The sequence below is a fragment of the Mytilus trossulus genome, chromosome 1 (genome assembly GCF_036588685.1).
Source record: "Mytilus trossulus isolate FHL-02 chromosome 1, PNRI_Mtr1.1.1.hap1, whole genome shotgun sequence".
Classification (NCBI taxonomy): domain Eukaryota; kingdom Metazoa; phylum Mollusca; class Bivalvia; order Mytilida; family Mytilidae; genus Mytilus; species Mytilus trossulus.
This window is the reverse complement of record NC_086373.1, coordinates 90,349,177-90,366,548: the sequence shown is the minus strand read 5'-3', so window position 1 is coordinate 90,366,548 and position 17,372 is coordinate 90,349,177. Positions and strand designations below refer to the sequence as shown.

Sequence of the window (17,372 nt, the reverse complement as noted above, 5' to 3'; positions counted from 1 at the left end):
TAAAGTATGGTGACAGATATATAGTGAGGTGATAGATATATAAAATGTGGGGATATATATATAGTCTGATGACAGAAATATAAAGAGTAGTGATAGATATATATAGTGAGGTGATGGATGTATAAAGTGTGGTGATGGATATGTTAAGTGAAATGACAGATATATAAAGTATGGAGACAGATATATAAAGTATGGTGACAGATATATAAAGTGAGGTGACAGATATATAAAGTGTGGTGATGGATATATATAGTGAGGTTATTGATATTTAAAGTGTGCTGATGGATATGTTATGTGTATTGACAGAAAGATAAAGTATGGTAACAGATATATAAAGTGTAATGACAGATATATAAAGTTTAGTGACAGATATATAAAGTATGGCGACAGATATATAAAGTGAGGTGACAGATATATATAGTGTGGTGACAGATATATAAAGTATGGTGACAGATATATAAAGTGTAATGACAGATATATATAAAGTTTAGTGACAGATATATAAAGTATGGCGACAGATATATAAAGTGAGGTGACAGAAATATAAAGTGAGGTGACAGATATATAAAGTGTGGTGACATATATATATAAATTATGGTGACAGATATATATAGTGAGGTGATTGATATATAAATTGATCAGGTGATAGATATATATAGTGAGGTGATTGATATAAAATGTGTGGTGATGGATATGTTAAGTGTGGTGACAGATATATAAAGGCTTGTGACAGACATATTAAGTGTGGTGATGGATATATATATATATATATAGTGAGGTGATTGTAGATATATAAAGTGTGGTGATGGATATATTAAGTATAATGACAGAAATATAAAGTCTGGTGACAGATATATAAAGTATGGTGACATATATATAGTGAGGTGATAAAAATATAAGGTGTCGGGATAGATATATAAAGTGTAGTGATAGATATATAAAGTGTAATGACAGATATATAAAGTATAGTGACAGATATATAAAGTCTGGTGACAGATATATAAAGTGTGGTGACAGAGTCTGGTGATTGATATATAAAGTGTAATGACAGATATATAAAGAATAGTGACAGATAAATAAAGTATGGTGATAGATATATAAAGTATGGTGACAGATATATAAAGTGTGGTGATAGATATATAAAGTATGGTGACAGATATATAAAGTGTGGTGATGGATATATATAGTGAGGTTATTGATATTTAAAGTGTGGTGATGGATATGTTATGTGTATTGACAGAAAGATAAAGTATGGTAACAGATATATAAAGTGTGGTGACAGATATATAAAGTGTAATGACAGATATATAAAGTTTAGTGACCGATATATAAAGTATGGTGACAGATATATAAAGTGTAATGACAGATATATAAAGTTTAGTGACAGATGTATAAAGTATGGCGACAGATATATAAAGTGAGGTGACAGATATATATACGGGGTAGTGTGGTGACAGATATATAAAGTATTGTGACAGATATATAAAGTGTAATGACAGATATATATAAAGTTTAGTGACAGATATATAAAGTATGGCGACAGATATATAAAGTGAGGTGACAGAAATATATAGTGAGGTGACAGATATATAAAGTGTGGTGACATATATATAAATTATGGTGACAGATATATATAGTGAGGTGATTGATATATAAATTGATCAGGTAATAGATATATATATATATAGTGAGGTGATTGATATATAAAGTGTGGTGATGGATATGTTAAGTGTGGTGACAGATATATAAAGGCTTGTGACAGACATATAAAGTGTGGTGATGGATATATATATATATATAGTGAGGTGATTGTAGATATATAAAGTGTGGTGATGGATATGTTAAGTATAATGACAGAAATATAAAGTCTAGTGACAGATATATAAAGTATGGTGACATATATATAGTGAGGTGATAAAAATATAAGGTGTGGGGATAGATATATAAAGTGTAGTGATAGATATATAACGTGTAATGACAGATATATAAAGTATAGTGACAGATATATAATGTCTGGTGACAGATATATAAAGTGTGGTGACAGAGTCTGGTGATTGATATATAAAGTGTAATGACAGATATATAAAGTATAGTGACAGATATTTAAAGTATGGTGACAGATATATAAAGTATGGTGACAAATATATAGTGGGGTGATGGATATATAAAGTGTGGGGATAGATATAGTCTGGTGACAGATATATAAAGAGTAGTGATAGATATATAAAGTGAGGTGATAGATATATATATATATATATTTTGAGGGGATGGATATATAAAGTGTAGTGATGGATATGTTAAGTGTAATGACAGATATGTAAAGTATGGTGACAAATATATAAAGTATGGTGACAGATATATTTAGTTAGATGACAGATATATAAAGTATGGTGACAGATATATATAGTGAGGTGACAGATATATAAAGTATGGTGACAGATATATAAAGTATGGTGACAGATATATTTAGTAAGTTGACAGATATATTAAGTGTGGTGACAGATATATAAAGTGTGGTGACATAAATATAAAGTATGGTGACAGATATATATAGTGAGGTGATTGATATATAAAGTGATCAGGTGATAGATATATATAGTGAGGTGATTGATATATAAAGTGTGGTGATGAATATGTTAAGTGTATTGACAGAAATATTAAGTCTGGTGACAGATATATAAAGTATGGTGACAGAATATATATACAGCCTTTTACAGAGTGGTGATCAATACAGAATGTTGATAAATATATACAGTGATTTAGATATAAACGTATGTTGATAGATTTAAGGAGTGGTGATAAATATATAGCATGGTCATAGATATATATATATTGTTGTACAAAGTGGTGATTAATACAGAATGGTGATAAATATAGAACATGGTGATAGAGATATAAAGTGTTGTACAAAGTGGTGATTAATACAGAATGGTGATGATTATATAGTGTGTTGATAGATTTATAGAGTGGTGATAAATATACAGAGTGGTGTTAGATATATTCAGTGTGGAGATTTTAATACATTGGTGATATAGAGTGTAGTGATAAATAAAATGAGGTGATAGATATTTATATTGGTGATACATATAAAAACAGTAGGATGATAGATATATACACTGGTGATAGATGTTTGCAATGGTGATATATATATACAATAGTAATATATGTTTACATTGGTGATAAAAAATAAATATTTTTTTTATCATGAAGATTTTTTCAACTAGTTTTATGGCATTCCCGACCTGAGGATTATTTTCATTCAATCTAGGTGTGGTTAGATTTATCTTAGTTGTTCATTGGTCAATATTTGATTATGACGTCAAATTTTCAGGCTTTTATCTGAAATCCCATTGTGACGACATGAAGACAGAGAAACAGATTTCACCACCTAATCTCTTGCAATACCATATTTATCCACTATTGACAGTGTCAAAATTAATTGATTTTGATATCACCTAAAGGAATGTGTACTTTTTTATAGTCATGCACCCAAAACTACTGTTATAAACATCATTTGCCAATTTTTTTTACGGTTATTTATGATTTCCAGATTTCCCAGGGATTACAAGTATCACCCTCATACATGACCAGGGGTATGAGGGGTCCTGATCCCTTAAACATGAAATCCCGAATTTCAGAAAATAGAATTCCTGTATCCTGAGCCTAAAAACACCAGATCCTAGAGTCCTGATAAAGGTCCTCTCCCCCCATGTACATGCATGATCCATATCCATCTTTTTAAAACTTCCTGGACGCTGCAAGAAATCATTTGGTCACCTCCTATAACACTGACATGATAATTATAATGAAAAGTATTTATTGTCGGACTCTTTAGAACCAGATCACATACTAAATGAGAGCTTGAACACCTCAATTTCCTACATACACGTGGAAATAGTTCTAGATTATCATTTTCTAGACCTATACGTTGTTTCTTTTCATGAGTGCCTTGTGTATAATCATTTTAATGAAGAGCAGACATGAATGTATTTAATAGAGAATATCACACATCATCTTACGTTAAACAGAACCTTTTGTAGATTTCCCCTATCCACCAAAAAATAATCCCTGTTTCGTGTAGTATTAAAGTATTATAAAACCCATTCATGTCAGTAACTGCTAGTGGTCTTTTATATTCAACCGCAAAAATTGAAAAATTTTGGTCCTATATTGGTATCACGTTGGTGTCGTCGTCGTCTGAAGACATTTGGTTTTCACACTCTAACTTTAGTAAAAGTATATAGAATTCTATGAAATTTAAACACAAGGTTTATGACCATAAAAGGAAAGTTGGGATTGATTTTGGGTGTTTTGGTCCTAACAGTTTAGGAATAAGGGACCAAAAACAGGTTCCAAATAAGCATTTTTATTGGTTTTCACACAATAACTTAAGTATAAGTAAAAAGAAATCTATGAAATTTTAACATAAGGTCTATGACCACAAAAGGAGGGTTGGGATTGATTTTGGGAGTTTTGGTCCCAACAGTTAAGGAATGAGGGGCCAAAAAGGGCCCAAATATGCATTTTTCTTGGTTTTCACACAATAACTTTAGTATAAGTAAACAGAAATCTATGAAATTTCAAAATAAGATCTACGACCACAAAAGGAAGGTTGGGATTGATTTTGATAGTTTTAGTTCCAACAGTTTAGGAATTAGGGACCAAAAACAGGTTCCAAATAAGCATTTTTATTGGTTTTTGCACAATTACTTTAGTATAAGTTAATAGAAACCTATGAAATTTTAACACAAGGTTTATGACCATAAAAGGAAGGTTTGGGTTGATATTGGGTGTTTTGGTACCAATTGTTTAGGAATTAGGGGCCAAAAAGGGCCCAAATATGCATTTTTCTTTGGTTTTCTCACAATTACTTTAGTATAAGTAAACAGAAATCTATGAAATTTTAACATAAGGTCAATGACCACAAAAGGAAGGTTGGGATTGATTTTGGGAGTTTTAGTCCCAACAGTTTAGGAATTAGAGGCTAAAAAAAGGTCCTAAATAAGCATTTTTATTAGTTTTTGCACAATTACTTTAGTATAAGTTAATAGAAACCTATTAAATTTTAACGCAAGGTTTATGACCACTAAAGGAAGGTTTGGATTGATTTTGGGATTTGTAGTCCCAACGAATAAGGGTCCAAAAGGGTCCAAAATTAAAGTTTGTTTGATTTCATCAAAACATGAATTATTGGGGTTCTTTGCATTTGATATGCCAAATCTAACTGTGTATTCAGATTCTTAATTATTGGTCCTGTTTTCAAATTGGTCTACGTTAAGGTCCAAAGGGTCCAAAATTAAACTTTGCTTGATTTTAACAAAAATTGAATTCTTGGGGTTCTTTGATATGCTGAATCTAAACATGTACTTAGATTTTTTATTATGGGCCCAGTTTTCAAGTTGGTCCAAATCAGGGTCCAAAATTATTATATTAAGTATTGTGCAATAGCAAGAAATTTTCAATTGCACAGTATTGCGCAATAGCAAGAAATTTTGAATTGCACAGTTTTGCGCAATAGTAAGAAATATTCAATTGCACAGTATTGTCCCGTTATCAAATTGGTCTACATTAAGGTCCACAGGGTCAAAAATGAAACTTTGTTTGATTTCAACAAAAAATTGAATATATTGGGTTTTCCAATATGCTGAATCTAACCATGTATTTAGATTTTTAATATGTGGGCCCGGTTATCAAATTGGTCCACATTGTGGTCTAAAGGGTCTAAAATTGAACATTATTTGGTTTCATCAAAAATTGAATTCTGGGGGTTCTATGATATGCTGAATCTAACTATGTATTTAGATTTTGGATATTGGACCATAAAAGGTAAATGTCCAATAATAAAAAAATAAGTTTTTAAGTTAATGTTCTTAGACCACATTCATTCTGTGTCAGAATCCTTTGTAGTGTCAACTATTTAATCACAATCCCAATTCAGACCTTTATCAAGCTCAAATGTTGTGTCCATACTTGCCCCAACTGTTCAAGGTTCGACCTCTGCGGCCGTATAAATCTGTGCCCTGTGGATCATCTGATCTAATCACTTGTTGTTTTTCTTTCATGTTAACATCACCATGTATTCTACAAATTTAAAGATAACTTTTGATCATATTTTTAATCATATACTTCGGGCATGCAACAGTTTGTAATCTTCAATAAATTATAATGTAACTGTATATCAGAAGAAAAAGAAGTACTGATGTCTCATTTGCATTTATATATCACTACAATGAATGACAATTACTGAAGAAAAGAAATTAATGTAAGTAATTTGTATTTATTACAAATATATTTACATTACTTTTCTCTTATTTTATAGATCTTTGCATGTCAGTCATTCTTTATTGGAGAAGAAGAGAGAAGATTTAGATTGTTATCTGAAGGACCTAGTGAAGCAACTTGTGGAAGTTCACAATTATTTTCTGTGCTGGTAAATAGTGCCTATCTAAAAAAAAAATGATGCATATATATGATATAGTATACTATATAATTTGTCAGTACAATGTTCATGTGAATGATATTTAAAAATCACACACAATTACTCTTTTGGTGGGGTGGTCACCCTGTCTGTCTGTCTCATCACCCCCAAAATTTACTAGATTGATATGTATGAAACTTTATACAGTTGTAAAACACTACTTTAGTATGTGCATGAAGAAATACAATTAAAGTACTGCATGTTAAAGAGGAGATAATCAAATTATTACAATATGTGTTATTATCAGATTTTTTTACAGACAGCAACCAACAACAACAATCACTGAATTCCAGGCTCAAAGCTTGAGAAAGACACTGTGTTGAACAGTGATGCTTTAACATGAGAATGAATTGTAAAAATCAGATCAGTATTAAGCACACAATCAACTGATGGTAACAAAAAGAATAAAGATACAAAGTACCAATCTATGAGTATTTTTTCTTTCTGAAAGCTATAGTTCTATACTAATATCAATTTAATGTAAATTCCAAAATTATTGTGAGGTTTTTAATATTGCAATAAAATGCAACAGAGTTGTAAACCCAACACTTTAAACTCCAATTTTGAAATATTTTATATAAATTAAACAGGATTTTTCTCCAAATTATCCTAAAAATTAAAATCGCATTTAAGTATTAAATGAAAAAAATTGCAATAAGAAATGCATGCAATAATTTCTGAAATAACAGTATTTTGAAATAATTATGAATTAGCAAATTGAAGTTAATCCTGTAAAAAAACAAGATGCAAATTATGTAAGTTGTTTGGAAACATGATCAAATACAAAACTTTGTCAATTAGTCATGAAAGCTAATTAAGACTTAGAATGAATATATAAGTACAGTGAGCAAAGTATCCGATCTGAAAACCTTTATATTAAATATAAGTTGGTGGCTTTTAAAGTTTTAAAACAAAACAAAATATTTTAATTTTTATTTTCCAGTTTCTGGTGCCAGTGAGTTTGCCAAAGAATGAGATTTATGTTAATATATGTTTACCATCACAGGATGTTAGTGATTGTCATAGTACAGGTATAACATTTTAATAGTTTTATTTCATATTATTAAAGAGTAAGAGATAAATATATGCATTAAAACAGAAGCATAATCTATTGTTCCTATGGTTACAGACAATCTTAAGATTCACTTTTTTGCATGAAAATATATAGATATGGTATGATTGCCAATGAGACAGATATCCACCAAAGTTCATAGAAGTAAATGTAAGCAGTTATAGGCAGCCGTCTACAATGAGGGCTTATGTGCATACTTTCTGATTAAATTGTTTGACAGTGGAAGAACATGAAATCGCATGACATGAATCCATAAAATACACAGATTTAATAGGTTTTCAAAGAAATATTAAATCCTACATTTTTGAGTTAAAGGACCTCAGATGTTGCAGTCAATCGACCAATTGATATTGAAAATAAACCTTAGAATTAAAGATATCAAGAACAAAAACTTTGAAAGTTTTGAGGGAGTAAGAAGAGGGTAACTCATTGTTAAAATATCCTGTTTTCAGAAATAGCTTTAGTCAGTTCAGTTTTGATAAGTAAACATTATTGTTTTACATATGATGAAAACCTTAAATTATTTTAAAAAAAATACAAAGTTTACCAATAATAACATATAATTAAACCAAAATGTATCAATACACAGTTTCATGTTTTTGACTTATTATTTCAGGCATTATTGAAAGTCACCCAGTGAAATATTTGACACCATTAGAGTTGACAGCTACCCTACCTCCAAAATACCCCTCTAGTGCTTCACCTAAAATCACATTATCATCATCATGGTTGAATGGTGCTCAGCTGACCAGTTTGTGTTCACAACTTATCATTTTATGGGAAGATTATGAAGGAATGCCTATACTAAATACATGGATTGATTGGTTAGAACATAATACTCTCAGGTGAGAATAAGAGGATATATCTGATGTTTTGAAACAATTCAATTAACATTTGATTTAGTGGCAGATTGAGAATATTTATACAAAACAATCTTAATATATGAAGAAGAAGATGCTTTATTTCTATCATGGAGGCTGATACAATATAAGACATTAATATTAAAAATACAGACAATAACAAAAAGAAAGAACAATAGTATGTATATATAAACTGTTTGACAGTCCTCACTTTATCTCTTCTCAAGACTGAACAGACTCAGAGACTTCATATTTTGTCAGCAGATTGGTAGTGATGAGTACTAACGTGTGAGCAATATTTGGATCTGTCAGACACTTATTTCTTGTTTCATAATACTTCCAATTATATGTTATATATATAGGGACGACATCAGAAGTTCAATATAGGGGGAAAAAAAAAAATCAAATAGTTTTTTCACTGACCCCCTACACCTCCCCACCCCCACCCCCTCTTAACTTAATTTGGGGAAAATTGATTGACCAATAAGGATATATATATAAAATTGATGTCAATTAGACAAAACTTATCAACAGACAGATACTTTGTGTTCTTTATCATCTAAAGCAATATATTGAAGCAATCAAATTTAAACTGATTGAGTATTTGTCAAATATAACTAATATCATATTTTGTTTCTAGTTATTTAGGTATAGAAGATGGAGTAAACTTACAGATATCTGGGGGTAGCAGTGCTGAATGGGATGAAAGAGTTGGATTTGAATTTAACAATGTTGAAGAGACTCTTAATGATTTATTCAGGTATAAAGCTGTTTTTCATAGTATTAAAACTGCTAAAGTTGTTTCTTGCTGGGGAAGGGAGATTGTGGATTCGATCAAAAGTCAGGTCAAAACAAAACCTTTAAAAGTAATATTTTATGTTTCTTTTCTATGCATGCATTATTTAAAATGTAGAGAAAAGTCTGGTTTATTCAGAATATATATAGTGTGTCCCATTAGGATGACATGTTTTAGGGAAAATTACATTGTTCCATCTTTGGAGGTAATCGGTACAACTCCACCTATGGAGCACATATTAAATAGAAATGTATTATTAAAAGCGTATTGTATACTTACTTCTAGTAGTATTTTGTTTTGACATATTAATTGGAGAGATATTACAATGCGAACTAGCCATTAGATGATATTTACTAAAAAATCTTAAAATGTGATTTTTTTTTTAACTTTTACAGTGTTATGCTGTATATGTAAACACCTTTTCTTTTTGCATATGTCTTTGTTTGTGTTTTTACAGGTACAACCAACAAGAGGAAGCAGTAGATTTTATTAATCATGATCAGGAATGTTCCATTTGTTTCACAGAGAAATCAGGTCGAGATTTCTACAGTTTCTTGCCATGTAAACATTATTACTGTAAAGAATGTGTTGCTGATTTCTGCTCTATTCATGTTAAAGATGGTACAGTCCAACAATTGCAGTATGTGTTTAATGATGTTGGGATTTTTTTTGTACATAAAAAATAATGTAATGTAAATCAACTATTAATTAATCTGATAAAATTTTACTATTCAGATAAAAAGGATAACATTTTACTTACAAAAACATTAAAACAAAGTAGCTCAGTTCTGGATGTGATAACAATGTCCTATTTTATCCAATGTTTAGATGTAACCAAAACTAAAGCAGTAGTATTCATCAAAGGTTCTAGAAAACCTTATATAACGAATATATTATAAAAAAAATCAAGAGTAATCATTAAATGGTAATCTGAAACATGCTTCTGGTCATGTATATAAAAAATGTTCTTAAAACATTATTTGGGCGTATGACATTTGCGCCAATTTTGAAAATATTCATTCTTTCATTTGCGCCAATTTCATTTTTTCATTTGCGCTGATTTTATATTTGCTCCTAATTAGATTTACAGATACGTTAATACTTATACCATATAATACCATTGGTAAAATCTGGTTATAAATGTTGTTCATTTATGTTAATTTTGATTCATATTGTTCTGGAACTTCGTTGTAACATGAAGGACTTATTGCACACTAAAACGAGCCAAAGTGGGCCATACATATTGGAAGGTTAGTTTCCTGAAACATAACAACATATCCTACAAATGTACCATAAAATCGTGTAAAGCCAGAGTCACCACGGATTCTATCGTCAAAACACAGAACGAGCATAATCATGTGGCAGATGTCCGAAAGACAGAGGCTAAGGAACTATGGGTACGGTTAATGAAAAAGTCTGGAGGTGTATCTTGTAGGCCTTCTTCCACCTCCCCATGGTGAGCAGGGGACAATGGTTATATACATGTTATTATTGACAATTCATTAAATTTAAACAAGTGGCTAACGAAGAGGTCTATAATGATAAATGAAAAATAACATGACTTGGATGGAGAGTTCTCTCATTGGCACTCATACCACATCTTCTTATATCTATTCACCTGTAATTTACCTGTAAAAAAATTGGCGCAAATGAAGAAAAAAATCAGCACAAATTAAATGCAGATCAGCGCAAATGCAAACGCCGATTATTTAGTATAAAGTCAAACATAGTTGATTTCAATCTTTTCATACAAAATATTTCTGAAGTTTTTGCCTACCATAAATTAGAAAATATTAATATATTGAATGGTCATGCTTAAAAATATAAAATGAAATACCTCTATAATTGTATGGATTTATCTACTTTAGATGTTTAGAAACCAGTTGTAAATCAGAAATGAAACCTTATATCATGAAGGAAGTGTTAGATAAAGAGGAATTCAAGAGATGGGAACAACTTACTTTTCAGGTAAATTATCAAAACAAAAAATCTCTTGCTTTCTATTAACAAGCACTGGAACTTCATACAGAGAAGACAAAATAATTTATTCACTTTATTATACGGAGAAGACATATTAACATGTTCAATTTATTTTATAGAAATAATTTGTGGTTTACTTACATGTATTATAAAAAATTAGAAGAATTGGTATGATTACAAATGAGATGATTATCCACGGAAGTTGATGTAAGCAATTGAAGGCAACATGTAGCCTTCAACAATGAGAAAATCCTATAAATGTATGGTCAGCTGTATAGGCAATGACATTAATAATATGAGACAATACAATTGAGAAAACTGACGGCCTAGTTTATAACAAAACAATTTACGAAAAACAAATATGATATAGCTTAAGCTTATGGAATAAAAGCAAACAAATTTACTATTATTTGATATGTTGACTGTATACATTTATTGTTTCAGAAAGGCCTTGATTCAATGGGAGACATCTCATACTGTCCACGATGTGAGATTGCTATTATCACAGAAGAAAATTCTTTAAATATGGCTCATTGTGAAATGTGTCAGTTTTCATTCTGTTTGGAATGTTCAGAACCAGTCCATCCTGTGAGTTATGAATTATATAAATATTATATTTCTGATATGAAAGGAGGGGTATAAAAGATTTCCATTGGGTTTAAATGTCGAATAACTGGCTCTAAAGAAGGTGATATATATAGATTCTACCACTGCATCGAGTGTAATACGATATTTATCCACTCAAGACAGTTAAATTTTCAAATTTAAAACGCGAGGCTTGCCCATGCGTATTAAATATTTAAAATTTTATTTTCGAGAGTGGATGAATATCGTATTACACAAGATTTGGTGGTGGAATCTGTTTCTCTGATGGTTTTCTAACATTATGCAGGCAAACTTATTCCCTCTTTTCGAATGATCTGCAAAAAGATGTGTTCTTTCTATGTGACGTCATCAGGCATGGTCGCCTTTTTTCATGCCGTCACAATAGGAAATTCAGAGGGAAGCAAGAAAATTCGTCGTCATAACCAGATTTAAACTGATGAAGTACTGAGATCAAACGAACAACACATTGATTAATTTTTTTTTATACAATGGGTGCAGAAAGGGATAAATTGACCAAGAATTAGAGAAGAGGGTTATACTCTATTTTCCATGCATATGTCTGTCAGCATATTCTTCTCATCAACTATACGCCATAGTTTCTTCACATATTGTACAAAGTTTTATTTGGTTATGTGCATCATGTGTTCAGTTCCTACAATCTTTGATATGGTTATAATTATAAATTAACTGTTTACAAATCTAATAAGTTAAACATTAAACAAGTAACCATCTAAAATTTAAATTACATTTCAGGGTGAAATATGTTTCTTCAAAAAAGAAAACAAGGAAGAAGAGAAGAATGATATAGAAGGGGAAAATGAAAAGGAATTTCAGCAGAAACTAAAACGAATGGCAGAATCAAAAAGCCATGAATTTTTGAAAGAGAAATCAAAGAAATGTCCTGTTTGTAAAGTGAAAATTATAAAAGCTGGAGGGTAAATTAAAATTTTATGATTGATTTAGAAGGAAGTATCCACATTTTTGTTTTTAAAATTACAATTTCTAAAATCTTTGATAATATTTTTATTACATCCCCTAAAGTGCATTTTCCAATTATACTGACTTTGTTTCCAAATTATGGAACTTTTTACAAAGGGAGACAATGTAACATAAGGTAGGACAAACAATATTGTTAACAAACTTATTTTCATAGATACTTTATTTCTGGTTGTATCCATTTTAGTCACCTTCGTGGCTATTTAATTTTGCAATTTTTTCTAACTTACTGGATTTTGTTTAAAAAGAAAAGATCCAAGTAACATTTTTGCGATGATTTATATTGTTTTTTTACTGGCGAAAGTCAGGATAATAAATTACCCACACAAATAAGTTTGTTTACAGTAATTGGTGGGAGGACAAGTTTTTGTTAATGAGCTGTAAATCAAAGTTCTAGTTTACACTTTAATAAAAAAAAAAATTCTAAACTGTATGATGAAAGTTATCTTCGATTTATAACATTTATTCACCATTTTTTCACAGAATTTATCTGCATTTAAGAAGAAGAAGAACAACAATACTTTATTTTAAGAGTGTTACACAGTTAGCTATATAACAAATCTTCCCTGAGGCCCTCATCATGAAAAATCAAACAAAATGCAAACATATACTTTGCATACATTAGTATTATACTGACTTTGTTTAAGAAAAACATTGTCATTTATTTTTAAACACAAAACTAAATATACCATCGGATGATAATATGTATAACAAGACGTTTTTATGATCCAATTATGGGTATTATGTTTTCTGGTCTATGCATCTGTTTGTTCCTCCGTCTGTTAGTTTGTCCTTCTGTTCATTTGTTAGTTTATTCGTCTGTCCGTCTGTCCCGCTTCAGGTTAAATCTTACTAGGTAGATTTTGATGAAGTTGAAGTTCAATCAACTCGAAACTAAAACACATGTTCCCTATGATATGATCTTTCAAATTTTAATGCCAAATTAGAGTGTAGGCCTCAATTTCACAGTCCACTGAACATAGAAAGTGATAGTGTGAGTGGGGCATCCGTGAACTATGGACACATTCTTGTTGTATCTTATAATTAGTTATTCTTTTATCTTTCAAAGCTATAATATAATGCATACATTCTGCTATTCATATAGTTGCTAACAGAGTATGACTGTCACAGGATATGGCAGTAAATTTAATACTTGATGTGGGTTATATTTACCCATTTGAAATGCTGATACTTTTTATTGCAACCCAGGGGACCAAATTTGGACTGTTAAAAAAAGCCTCCTCAATATTGATGAAGCAACACTTCTTAAAGTTCGAAAATTAAACTGTCGCCTATGCTGTGGTAGATATCTATTCTTACTAATGATAACCCAACTTGTTATAATTTTAGATGTAACCATGTGGTGTGTACAGTGTGTAAGAGTTCTATGTGTTGGGCGTGTGGACAGGATACAACTCAAGGTTCATACACACATTTTCAGGAATCTCCAGATTGTTCTCTATATATATTTAATGAACATTTTCCACCAGAAACCAATGAACCGCCAATGGTTAGTTAAATTGTCTTTTCTCATGAAACTTTTTTTTTAAGTAGCTATATATTCTTTTTTAAACTTCCAAATAAAAGTAAGATTGAATAAAGTGTCAAATTAAGTCCAGAGTTACCTACGTTTTATGGTAAGCTGTTAAATCACCATATGCATCAAGTGAACTTATCTGATTATAGGTTTCCTTATATTTAAAGTCTGAACTCCTTCATAAAACTACAGAAATCATTGAAGCATAAAATGAAAATCAAAGTGACATACTTTTTATGGGAGATAGCTGAGATGAAATGTTTTCCCTAGAGGGTAAGAGCTTTTAATTCAAAGATGCCTAACGGATTGATTTAAGGTGGTACCCAACACTTGCACTAAAATAAATTTGGCTTTTTTAATTTTCATAAAACTTTGTCAAAGTTCTTACTTTGATCCTTTAACAAAAATATAAAAATTTCAAAAATTTTGAACCAACCGTTTAGTCAAAAAATTACACTGGTTATATAGCAGTTTGACAAACACCAATTTTGTTCATTGAGAAGCTTAATATTCTTTTTACAACACAATGTAATTAAAACGTTTAGCTGACTTTACAGAGTTATCTCCCTGTAGTGTTAGGTACCACCTTAAACTCAAATCTTTTGATTTTTCCTTATTATCCCATTTTAGATTTATCCTTCAAAATTTATGACTACTATACTTACAGTTAATCTATATCACTTAAATAAATTCTAACAAAAACTCTGAAGCCTAAGATTTAATAAGAATAGATAAATGATACCTTTTTATTCTATTTTCAGATAATACAGGATCTAAACACAGCATTAGGACTAGGAAAAACAATAGATCATGTGATGTGTCCAGAATGTACAGAAAACAATTTACGCCAACAAAACTTTAATCATGTTATATGCTGGAAGTGTAGTACAAATTTTTGCTATCTTTGTAAGAAAAGGTTACACCCCCCTATTGCTAGACATTTTTTAAGGACTAAATGTAGCAAGTATTCAGATAATTGATGATTTTATGCCTAGATGTGTTCTCACTGTTCTGTCAAAAATTTGGTTTTCTTTTTAGCCAAAGAAATTTTCCTTATGAAAAGTTTTCCAAGTCAAAGGTTAAGATTACACTTTCTATAAAAGACTGAAAAGTGAGCTAAATATAGGTTTCTGTATGATGTGTATTGAATTACATATCTTTTCATTTCAAACCTTTTATTTCGATAAATGGACTTTGGATCAAAATACTTTGTTGATTTGATGTGTTTTAGGCATAACAGGAACTATAAACTGAATGTAACTTTGAAAAATCTTTGAATCATACACCAAGTTTTTTACCACACTTTCATTGATAATAACATTTCAGAAGATTATGATAATTGTTTTAATGAACTTAGTAGATTATAGATTATAAAAGGAACATCTATAAATAGACTGCATTTTTTTTTAAAGAATATTTTTTAGGGTTATATCTTCTTTTCCAAACATCTAATTTGGACCTAACTTTAGACATTTAAGGCATTTTGGGAGTGTTTTTTTTTTTTTTTTTATAAAAATGTGAGACAGCAGGACATTTTATGCCACACTTACATTAGTAGGGGTTTTATTTTTTCTTGTCTTTGCATCCATCTGTACCTTAAAAGGTTAAAGTTTAAGGTACTTTGTGGTCAGATCAACTTGAAACTTAGTTCACAGGCTCACTTAAAATGCAAATTTGATAGTGTTAGCTGGAAAAATGTTTATATATAATCCTGTTAAAAATCTATTTTGTATTTGACATGGAATTAATTCGAGGCAATCAAGGTAATAGGTTTCCATAAAAAGTATTATGAAATTATTCTTTGATATGGGTTCCATCAACTGTCAGTACTTTATTTTAAGTCTGGAACAAAATGTGTTTAAATCATTCAAGACAAGCTCATTTATATTAACGAAAAATGTTTGTGTGTGCAACACAATTAAGCAAGAGAAAAAAAGAATCCTATATACATTGTTATTACATGTTTTTGATTAATTTTTTGGAAAATATAAAAAGCTTTTGATGTTTTATTTATAAGGTACATTTAGCAGAAAAGGATTACACATTTTATATAATGAGCAACTCTTATCATTTGTAACCAGATGCTCCGCAGGGCACAGCTTTATATGACCGCAGAGGTTGAACCCAGAATGGTTGGGGCAAGTATAGACACAACATTCAAGCTGGATTCAGCCCTAAATTTGGATTGTGATTTAATAGTTGACACAGCATAGGTTTCTGACACAGAATGAATGTGGTCTAATGAACTTAAAAAAATTTTTTTGCCTTTGAGCAATTCACTATGCTGTTGAATATTAATCCATTCCAAAAAATGTTTGAAGAAATTTTCTTTTTATTTATGAAATCTGAAATGAGAAAAGTTGACCCCCCCCCCCCCCCCCCCCAATTGTTTTTGCTTGTTATCACTGAATGGTAATTTGTTATCACTGAATGGTAATTTATCAGTTGGTAGTAAAAGTGAAAATACATTGTTTATTGTACAAAACAATGATTGAAGTTGATTCAACTACTATTCTGGACAAAGAAAGATAACTCCAATTGAAAATTTCTTGCTATTGCACAATATTGTGCAATTAAATATTTCTTGCTATTGTGCAATACTGTGCAATTGAAAATACTTGCTATTGCACAATACTGTGCAATTGAAGATTTTTTGCTATTGAACAATACTGTGCAATTGAAAAGTTCTTGCTGTTGCACAATACTGTACAATTGAAGATTTCTTGCTATTGCTGAATACTGTGCAATTGAAAATTTTTTGCTATTGCACAATACTTAATATAATAATTTTGAATCCTGATTTGGACCAACTTGAAAACTGGGCCCATAATCAAAAATTTGTAAGGGTTCCACGGAACCCAGTGTCTCGCCTACTTTTGCTGTAAATTGCAGGCTCAACAACAATGAGGAAAAAATCAATAAAAATATTCCTCTTGATACTATCTTATGATTGTAAGAACCTTCTGTCAAATTTTGGTAAATATCTAGGATAGTTAATGAATTGAAAACTTTAACTGCAGACTGTATGTTATGTTAACTGGAAGAAA

General features: G+C 30.3%; 1 protein-coding gene across 1 annotated transcript; it reads left to right on the top strand.

The window, feature by feature from the left end:
- Positions 1-2,684: 2,684 nt before the first annotated feature.
- LOC134703807 (E3 ubiquitin-protein ligase RNF14-like) lies at positions 2,685-15,982 on the top strand. Its single transcript, XM_063563520.1, has 11 exons — positions 2,685-2,771; positions 6,320-6,430; positions 7,422-7,509; positions 8,167-8,395; positions 9,051-9,170; positions 9,664-9,846; positions 11,075-11,174; positions 11,631-11,774; positions 12,546-12,727; positions 14,139-14,298; positions 15,087-15,982. The coding sequence occupies exons 1-11, from the start codon at positions 2,685-2,687 to the stop codon at positions 15,303-15,305; spliced, it is 1,623 nt and encodes a 540-aa protein (XP_063419590.1). The 3' UTR covers positions 15,306-15,982.
- Positions 15,983-17,372: the final 1,390 nt, after the last annotated feature.